At 32.8% G+C, this 10823-nt stretch overlaps 1 protein-coding gene across 1 annotated transcript; it reads right to left on the bottom strand.

Annotated features, from left to right (window-relative positions):
- Positions 1–6435, bottom strand: LOC125210643 (protein NTM1-like 9). The gene is made up of 6 exons (XM_048110194.2): positions 5830–6435; positions 4934–5238; positions 2069–2368; positions 1661–1966; positions 684–1025; positions 1–502 (listed from the first exon to the last, which is right to left on the bottom strand). Exons 1-6 carry the CDS (start codon positions 5984–5986, stop codon positions 290–292), a joined length of 1623 nt encoding a protein of 540 aa, XP_047966151.1. The 5' UTR covers positions 5987–6435; the 3' UTR covers positions 1–289.
- Positions 6436–10823: the final 4388 nt, after the last annotated feature.

Genomic DNA, 10823 nt, shown 5'->3' with positions numbered 1-10823 from the left:
TTGTGCAAAAGTGTTTATAATATATTGAAAAATGCTTTGTATAATCTAGACAGATTATTTTACTGGATACACATCTAAAATATAGCTCCATGGACCATGTCTGAGTAGAAGTCTGAGAAAGTTAAGAACTTCCTAAACAACATCATTTTCATTATGCAAACATTAACTACTAACGAACATCGATATCTCTCTACACGAACTAAATTTATACAGGAAAGTGTGTGGTTAGAAAGAGAGGAACAATGTATTGCTAATAATTAAGATTACCACACATAATTTACAGGTTGGCCTAGTAGAGCTGCAGCCTGGGGCAGATCCATATCACAAGAAGAACAGATAGGATTATAGCTATGTATACGCCGACAGCATACACTTTCATAGAACCTGAAGCTCCGCGAATAGAGAGGAGGCCTGTTATTTGAGGTGAGGGCGTTCTTAGATTGCTGTTTTGTCCATGTTTTGCAGCTAAGTTTGGATCATTTTTGTGGGCAATCTCGGCATCCTGAGACAGAATAAACAGGAAGGTTTAACGGTAACTCTAGTAGTACAAAGATGACATAATGCAATATGGTTCCCAGAATAAAACAGTTTAGATATGGTCCTCCCTTTCAGTTATTGTATGCTTGAACTTTTAAAATATTTAGTTTAAGTCCATACATATGTCATGTATTAATGGAACTCACCTGTTTGCTAAGTGATTGTGATTCATCTTCCTTGGATCTGTCGCTATACTTGGAATCTGGTCTGGGACTCAACCAAAGGCGCAGTCGTCTTGGAGCAGTTCCCTGGGGTGTAAAGTCCACAAAACTGGGTGGATTTCGTGGCTGGCGAGATCGAATCATGATTCCAGTTTCACTAACAGGGGTATTGTCATCTTTGCTCGAACTAGGGTGGCAAGATGTCTCAATTCGTCTAAGGAATGATCCTCCAGCTGTATCTGCTGAAGAACCCGCTTCTTCAGCAGCATAGCAGGAACGGGAATGATCGGTGGATGGTACTCCAGAAAAGCTTGGAGATTTTTCATCCTGCAGGTTGTCAGTAGTGTAATGAGCATCACATGGCAGGATTAGAAGTATCAGAGCTGGGAGATTTCAAGCTCAATAGTCAAAACACAGCTAAAAATTATGCAAAGTATTTGTGTTTAAAAGGAAAGCTTGGAGCATGATTAATCTACAATCGCTACAAACTTGAAGTGCAATGAGTTCAAGATACTAAGGGGAGGTTTGGTTTCATTTTCTGTTCTAATTACCTATATTGAGTATTTACAGTACAGTTTACCAAATAGTATTAGAATTTGTGTGGAAATTAAAAATATACTGTACATTTGATGAATGATTTTAAGCCTTTTGAAATATTGGTTTGAAAATGAAATGTGTTTGGGTGACTATTGCACCTTTTGATAACAAATAGTGCACTTCAAAGTTTCTTCATACGAAATAGTACATGTAAATGATGGGTCCTAGTGTGAGTAAGATAAGGGATCAAAAGGATAAGAAATTGGTATTTTAAGAGCAAATAAGAATGGGGCAATCATGTATGGAGCATTGAGCTTAACAAAAAAAAAGGATAAGAATATTTGAAAATAAAGAAGAGAGACTATGCTACCGCTGCTTGAACATTGCCATGTGTTTTATGACGTGAAATGAAGTTACAGTCTCACCTTACTAAATGCAATTGGTGCTTGATTTGGATCATAGGTCTTGTTGCTAGTTGACGCTTCATAGAAGCAGTTTCCATAATTTTGAAGTCCCTCCAATAGGTCTGACAGGGATGCATCTGGTTCAGATGTGCCATCTTGAAAATGCAATCCATTTCTTTCGTAGCCAAAGTCAGCAGCAAAGGGTGAACCAATGGGATCCACCAAATCTGCATAAGGGTGTGATTCAAAGGCACCCAAGCCCTTGTCATCAAATTGATTGTGGGTGGCTCCTTCATGCATTGAATCAGCTCGCAGAGGCAGAGATACCTGATAATATGGTGGAAGAAAAGCTAAAGTTTGAGTTCTATTTTAGTTATAAAAGAGAAAGATGATAAGTAGCAAATGATATCCCAAATATTCATAAGTCACCTCCACTGCTGTTTCTTCTCCTGAGTGATCGATACCATCAGATGCACAGCTTTCAACAGGTGCTAGGTTAGTAGGAGTCAGACAGTCCACCGGATCCGTCAACCACTTCTTTACATCTCCTGGTTCCTTAACCATCTGCATATCCACCATCGATGGATCTCGAAACACATCTGAAGATACATCATCAGGAGAAGATTTTTCTGTAGATGGGACTGAGCCAATATGATCTACTCCAGTGCATTTCAAATTGTCAAGCCTCTCATCTGTCTTGTGGAACAAGCGACATAGGACATAGTCACCCTGAAGCAATGGGAAAAAATAATTAATTACAAACAAAATAGCAAGTAATCTCAATCACAAAGGTGCAGAAGCAGTGGGCATATAAGGGGTTGGGGTCCAGTACTGTACACTGAAGGGTGTAGATTAGAGGTATTTTTGTCAATTCCTTAACTAATTTTCAGGTTTTCAGGAGCATCTCAATAACAGACTAAATGGACAAATTTATGTTGCTAGAGAGACTATATAGTTGCATAACTCCGGTAGCTTGTTAACAGTCAAATTGTGCATATTATCATTGTCAGTGACTCAGTGGCATGCTCAAGCCGTCTATTGACCAAATTATAACTACTGAAGATGCTAAATAATACTCCCTCCATTCCAAGAAAATGGAGGCGTTTATTTTCGGCACAGAGATTAAGGAAAAAGATATTTAGTGTTAAGTGGAGAGAGAATGAAGTAAGAGATATGATACAGTAGATAAGTGAAGAGAGAATAAAGTAGAAGAGAGAAATTTTTAAAGAGAACAAAGTAGGAGAAAAAATAAAATAAGGGAGATTAAATGTGTTAACTTTGGCCAAAAATGGAAATGACTCTATTACGTTGGATTGTCCCAAATAGGAATACGACTCTATTAACGCAGAACGGAGGGAGTAATAAAAGTCAATTGAGATTACACAAATATTTGTGCGAACTATAAATAAAATTACAAGATAATATCTGAAGTAGCTTGTCAAGCACTACCATGACATATTATACACTCTACATATGCATCTTAGAATACTTCACTTTGTTAGTTTACAATCTTTTATGTCAAACCAAGACGGTATCAAACACGATAGCCTAATTGACCCGTCAATCCTACTCAGAAGTTCTTGGTCTGAGGAGAAGAAAGCGCTGCGTGTACAGGATATTTATACAAAGGAGGGAAAATACGTTAAGCACACACACACATAACGAGCTATACAGATGATTGAGATTATATCTAAATAGATAACTGAAGGCTTGTTTTGATACAAGGGAATCATTAGGCAGGGCAAGAAACAAAACTACTGAAAGAACAAAGACTAGTAAGATGATGTGAAAGAAACGCGAGTACTATTTATTATTACATGAAAAAGACTAACTGCTTCCTTCCTAGAATAATGCATGGAACAATTTTGGGGTGTGTGTGTGTGCAGGCAAGTTAATAGAAATCCTCATTACATTGGATGGACATGGAAAAGAATTGGTGGGATAATATTTGTGGAAGACCCTAAAAGAATAATCAGGAAACTGATCAAGTGAAACCAGACCTAGATCACTTCATGGTCTTTACTTTACATATATATAAACAAGTTAAGTTTCTCAATAACCTCCCTTAAAAATGTTTTCTATATAACCATTGCTTCCCACATAAAATCCTCATTCTTCAAACAAAACGTCTCATCACTTCAAACATAATCACTTCAACATTTTTCCTTACAATGGATTCAATTTCACTCATGGAGTAACTTGCCAAAAATGCATGATTTGATCATGAAAAATTAGATTTTTGGCCAAATCCAGTCCTATTGTCACTTGTCAGTGTTCACCTTGTTTATCTATTCTTGCTAGTGCCATCTAAATTATTTATTTCAAGTATTTAAGGACATATCTAACACATTAAGTAGGAGTTCATTAACCAACTCTGTTTGGATAGTGGAAATTAGTTGGTTTTAGCTGTCACTTCTTTGTTACACAAGGGGAAAAAATATTTCAAATCCCTGTATGTCATGTCTTCAATTGGAAACATATTTTCAAGATCTCACCCAAAACTTAAGGCAATAAAAATCTAGGAGTATTAGTTTAGAAATAGGTATTTAAATTCTCATCACTATCTTTTTCTTCAGTTTGTTGGAACTATTTCATTAGTAGATTTCATTATCAGGTATATATACTCCATATATAAATTCCATATATGAGAGCATGGAATATTGAAATTCAATCCTGCAATTTCCAAACTAAGACTTCCATGAGTTAGTTAGGATACTCAGAATCCAAGTCAAACTTATAGAAGTTTTGATTGAAATTTACCACACCTTCAAAATTGTAAATTATTAACAGATACAGAAGCACAAATCAATTGTACATAACATTACTACATTAGTTTTGGAAGAATCTAGTCAAAGCAGAATTCACCAAGTGAGTTTTCACTTCAAGTCAGGTAATTCCCAAACAGACAGCAATCTAATTTTGAGACGGAGTATGGTTTTGAATATGGCAAGCATTCCACAAATAATTGACAAACTGATCACAAAAGGCATACACTACTACAGGAAAGACCACTAGTATGTTGTGAAAAACAATTAGTGAAAATGAAAATGACATGTTGATGAACAATCTAGGTTGATATCAGTATAGCTAGGATCACATTTTATTTTCTCAAATTACCACAACTAAATATACCACGTAAAAGGAATTTAGCATGGAACCAGAAAAACGTAAAAGGAATTTAGCATGGAACCAGAAAATAACAAGTATATGTGACTGTGTGTCTTTATAGTATTATGCATATGTTTCATGTATGTGCATGAGAAGACGAGGAAGAGACATGATATGATTATTGACCTGTCCAGGACCAGTGCCATCAAGATCTGGTTCAGTGGCACGATACTCATGCATTATCCAATTTGTCCGTTCACCCTTTGGAGCACGGCCCCTATAAAAGACTAGAGTTTTCTTCAACCCAATCACATGAGAATGGGAGTGACCTGATGGGGATGATTTGCGAGATTTTATGGTACGGTCCTTTCCTGTAGCTTTCCAATAACCAGCTTCTGTGGCTCTATTAGAACGATACCCATTTGGATATTTTTTATCACGGGGGCAAATGAAAAACCACTCTGGGTCATCAGATTTTATAACGGAGAGTGCTGAACAAAATCAAACAATAAGGAATGAAAATCTTCATTTGTTTATGCATAAAAAAAAAACAGAAGTGAAGTTTAGTCTACATATATGGCCTTACAATCCATAAGAAACTTCCATTATCTAATTAACCCTTACTAAATGTAGCTTGATCACACTTCAGGTTACGCATAAAGAAGTAAAAGTAGGAAGTGAAACTTGTGACGCCAGAAATTTCTCGAGCCTAAGTCAAAAGGGATTGGTATTTCTCTTAGTGTAGTTTACAAGAAGATCCAAGCTAGCAATATTAAATAACAATTCAGAATAACATTTTACCTAGTCAAGCTCAGAAGCTCTTCATGCTCAACTTCATTCATTCTAAGAAAATTATAAAGGTGAAATTTTGGGTGACGAATCCTACAAGCATAAAGTAGATTACTAAATTGATCCACACTACAATATGTATGAACAATGCAAACTTTCCATTGAGTATCAGCCAGAAATAGCAATTTCTCCCAAGTTAAAATACAAATTTGACAAAACAACAAGTACCAAAACTATTAGATGCTACCACATTAGGAGAATGAAATTTGAAAGAGAGTAACAAAAAAGCATACCAGGGAGATCCCACGGCTCCCATTTACAGACGTCAATCTCAGGGATGACCTCAACTTCAGAATGACGGCCGTTGATCTTGAGCCTCAAATAATGATTGACGAGCTCCTCATCCGTGGGGCGGAAGCGGAAGCCCTTGGGCAAAGCCTCCAATTTCATCACATTAAGCAGGAAAAATCACCGCAGTTGGAAAATTACAGCAAAGCAAGGGAAATTGGTGGAGCTATTAATCCCTAGAATCGATTTACTTTTTTGGGGTTGAGCTTTTTGGTTTCACGTGGTGGGCAACAAAAAAAGGTGAAGAGCAGTAGTAGCCAATCACGATACCCTCTATAATTGCTTTCCGACCTCGATCACTGTAACAATCACTCACTCCCATACCCAATACCTCATCTATTAGAAACAGTGAAAGACTCGTGTTTTTGGACTCATCAATATATAAAAGAATTATCTTTTTTGTCATCTTATGGTGTTTGTTATAGATTCTCTTCATTTCTGCCTTTAAAAAATTAAAATCAGGCTTGTTGCTTTGCTATTTAAATAAATATTACGAATTTGAAACTGAGGGAGAAGAGGACGTATTACATGGGGGTGGACCGTAGGGAGGTCCGTACGAATATCGATCGAACTAATTTACTCAGATTGGCAGTAGCTTCTGCTTGTGCTTCTGTGTGAACAAGGGACACACTGGTTTTTTTATTTCCTTTTCTTTTGATTAATTTTTTTAAAAGATATTTTTATTAGTTTTTATTCATATCAGGGTATATTCCATTTGATTCCGCATTTATCGTGTGTCCGTATTAACTCGAACCCTTGATTTATTGGTAGGAAAGGAGAGAGAACTTATTATTAGTAACAACCTAGAACCATTTCAAACGTTATTTTCAGTTGCAAGACTCATGGAGTAATCAACCGTCATTTGAATCAAATCCAAAAAAAACATATGATCAATTTGAATCAATAGCAAAGGGTGCACATTTTCTGAAGCATTTAATTGCCACTTTTCAAAGTGATATTGAAATTGTAAAATACAGTAAGTCATATATTTTGATTAATTTGGCAAAATTCATTAAGTGCAGTACTACTAAATTAATAATAGCACCACAGCGTTGAATTTCATTAAGATGGACATACTTGCATAAACAATTTGGGGACCTACAAGGCTACAATATCCTCACTTTCATTAAATATGGTCTCAATATCCTCATATGTTCAACAGCTATAAACAAAGCTATGTCATTATTTACAATCCACAAATTATAACTGTGAACTATTGAAACTGATCCTCTCGGTTAGTGAGAACCTAAGATGTGTGAACTGTAAGTTTTATGTTTCACATGTGTCACATGTGATAGAATCCTAAATAGAATTGGATTTTGAATGTAATACATTAACTTGGTACAAGACACATTTTCCCTAAATTACTTATTATTATTGGGACGTTTCGTGATTAATTAGCTATTAATTGACAAAATCAATTAGTAGCAAATCGCATATGATTCTTATTACAATTAAGGAAATGAATATATTATAATATATAGTTTTGATTAGCAATTCGTTGACTAACCAAAATAATGAACTATATATTAATTAAATATATGGTAAGGAATCAAGTCTGTGATTGTTATTAAACTTGGGAATCAAGTTTGTTATTAAATTAATGAAAAGAAACGCTTCTATTATTGTTATATTAAATGGCCACTTTGATGGAAAGGGCTTTAATGTTTTATAATTAGGGTTTGTCCTTTCTCTGCCTATATATACAAGTGTGGTGATTCCATCAAAACACACACATTAAGAGAACACATGAACGAGGGAAAGAGAGAGAAACAAATCCTTGGAGTTGCGCTACTACGCCGGAAAAAGGTTCAAGGAAATCGTCTCCTCCTTCCTCAATCGCTTCCGCTATGGATCGCCAAGGTATGTTTCGATCCTATTATGTTTATGGTTTTACGTGAAATACATGATGTTCGAAGATCTTGCTTTATTTATATTCAATTATGTATTCTTGAATATATGATGATAAAATTATGTCCAACATGTGGTATCAGAGCATGGTTGAGAACTCATGTATTTTCGTATGATTGAAAACCATATTTGTGAATTTATTTTAATATATTGCTATGAATGAATCGGTGATTTTAATATGTTGGCATAGTATGAATTCTGAATTCAATTCATGTATTACGTGACTTTAATGAATTCATATGCTTAATTGAGACTTATGTATTATTGTATACTAGTGTTAACCCACGTGCGATGCACGATATAATATATTTTTTATCACATATTTTTAAATTGTTATTTGATTAATTAAAATATGAAAATATAACTATATCAAATTTAAAAATAGAAAAATATACATATAATAAAAATTCAATAAATATATGCTCCTCGATGCATTTTACACTTAAAGACATAAAATTAAACATATTTGAAATGGAATCAAGGCAGACATAATTATTTGGACAACGATGAAGAGACTATATCAAGTGTTAGACACATTTAAAAAATATGTTTAAAACAATCCTTCATATTTCTCAACTAAAAATAATGTATATCACACTTTTAACAAAATAATAAATCGATAACTCATAATATTCAAAATGTCAAAACTATGACCATAAAAAAATTCAAATGATAAACTATACAAAAAATATTACATTCATTGGTTGAATTAACATATTATATTGTTGAATAATGATAGCCCTTTTGAATGTTGGAACGTTTATATTTATTTATTGTACTTTTAAACATGGCTGGTTGGAATATGAAAAATCTATATTATTTTTTATGCTACTTCACAATTCTCAATGCTGCAAATTTTCTTTTTGTAAAATATATTTAATATAAGTATATATTTTACTTAGTTGATCACCTATATATAAGATAATTAGATTCTCTATAGAAAATCAGCCGTATCTTGGAACAATTAAGTGTCAAATCCTAATTTCAACAATAGTATTATTGGTAAACCAAAATTTGGTTGTAAACTATTTTATTTTATTTGAACAACTAATTGTTTGATCAACTCTATTTTGAAAGGTTTAATTATCTCATTGCAAATATACATATTATGCACCACTTATTAATTCATCATAAGTCATAAAATATTATTTTTTAGACACCATATAATATAATTACAGCACAAGTTGGAATATAAATATATAAAATAATAAATTGTGTAAATATGAAGATAAACATTATGCTTGTTTGAGTTAAGGATGTTACAATTCTTCCATCTCTAAGAATTGTAAAAAATATTAGCATAGAATTCTGGAACCATATACACGCAGTACTCTAACTATTGCAATAAAAAAAATGAAATGAAAATTACAACGAAAATTATAAAATAAACCGAACTATAAGTCTAGTTGAGAAAAACCCTATTTACGTGTATAACTTCTCAAACCCGCTGGCACCGATGAACTTGATGGAGTTCCAAAATTTGAGCAATACTCTAAATGTATAAAATGTTGAGAGCTTGAGAGAGAATGGTGAATGTGTAATTCACCTACAACTCTATGCTTTTTATAGGCATAAAATTAGAATATGAGAAATCATGAAATTAAAACATCATAAATTATAAAATTAAGAGAATAGAGGTTACAAAATTTGTTAAATGCTCATTATCCTATTTAAAGATTAGTCAAAGCATTAAAATATTTAAATAAATATTCACGAGAGTTACATATTTTATAATAATTTAAATTCACCCCATAACTTTCAAATATATCAAATTACGGCCAAAACGCCTTTTATATATGTATAGATTTGGTTTCGGTAAATCTGTCGGCATTTTAATGGATTGTGATTTCAAATTCAGTTGGTTCAATTCGTGTATTACGTATTTCTATATGTCTAATTATGTACACTTATCAAATTGAAATTTAAATTGAATGATGGTTATTTGATGCCATAGATTCGAGAGAATATGTTGTACAGTAAGTGTGTATTTTTAATTCTCTTAATTTCAATTATCAAGAAAACAGTTTAAGAAAAATATATTTATGTTTTCATATAATTATGCACGCATCATATGCATATTGATTTTGAGGATTTATGTTTAATCAAAATCTTGTTTTCATAGTTTTAATCATGGATATTTTAATTGATGAATTGCCAATTTATATTTTAATGTTTCCTATCGTGAGCTAATGGTTTTCCTTCCATGTTTGAAATATATTGTTTCCATATTGATTCTATTTATGTATATGGAATTGATTTGGGTATTTTGATTGTGTATATATTTTATGTAAATTGAGTTTGAATATATGCATTGATGAACTGAGATTTCAATTAAATGTTTCATGATTATGAATCTACCGAGACGGTGGAATGAATGATTATATAATTCAATTCTCGTTTTAATATTTATTTTGCAATCACCAAAGTGAGGCAAAATAAGAAGAGTCTATAATCAAACTCATATTAAAATTTGTTTAAGCAATTAATCTCTATACATTCTTGATTATATTATGTTTATTTTACAATCACCAAAGTGAGGTAAAATAATAGTTTATAATCAAATTAAGTGAAAATCTGCTTAAGCAATTAATCGCTATACATTCTTGATTATATTATGTTTATTTTGCAATCACCAAAGTGAGGTAAAATGAGAAGAGTTTATAATCAAGTTAATATGAAAACCTATGTATGCAATTAATCATCATGCTTGTTGTGGCTATTCATTATCTAAATAGTTTGTTTGTTATAAGGTCTAGATTCCCAAAGGAAATAGTCTTTGTGACATAATAAACACTAATGGAGTTAATAATTTAAATTGGTGTCGATTACCCAAAGGTAACGCCAATTTATTATTACTCAATTATTGAACTAAGATGTGGATATTAAAAGCATGATTTTTGTTATTGTATGAAGACTACCCAAAGGAGTTTTCATAATTGCCTCATGATATGGGTTTTCAAATAAATGTCCGTGTTACTATTCAAAGCTTTTATATGTGAGCATTCAGATCTTAATTGCTCCTATAATG

Source organism: Salvia hispanica, chromosome 3 (assembly GCF_029641045.1).
Source record: "Salvia hispanica isolate PSC_SH4W2 chromosome 3, Shi_PSC_v1, whole genome shotgun sequence".
NCBI classification, from domain to species: domain Eukaryota; kingdom Viridiplantae; phylum Streptophyta; class Magnoliopsida; order Lamiales; family Lamiaceae; genus Salvia; species Salvia hispanica.
This window is presented reverse-complemented; position numbering and strand designations above follow the sequence as displayed.

Bases quoted from the DNA above. Each gene is read 5' to 3' on its own strand.
- LOC125210643 (XM_048110194.2), bottom strand. From the start codon at position 5,986: ATGAAATTGGAGGCTTTGCCCAAGGGCTTCCGCTTCCGCCCCACGGAT. The intron at 2,369-4,933 runs GTCAATAATCAT...CCATTGCTTCAG, and splicing joins ATGGCACTGGTCCTGGACAG to GGTGACTATGTCCTATGTCG. The intron at 1,967-2,068 runs GTGACTTATGAA...CCATATTATCAG, and splicing joins GAGAAGAAACAGCAGTGGAG to GTATCTCTGCCTCTGCGAGC.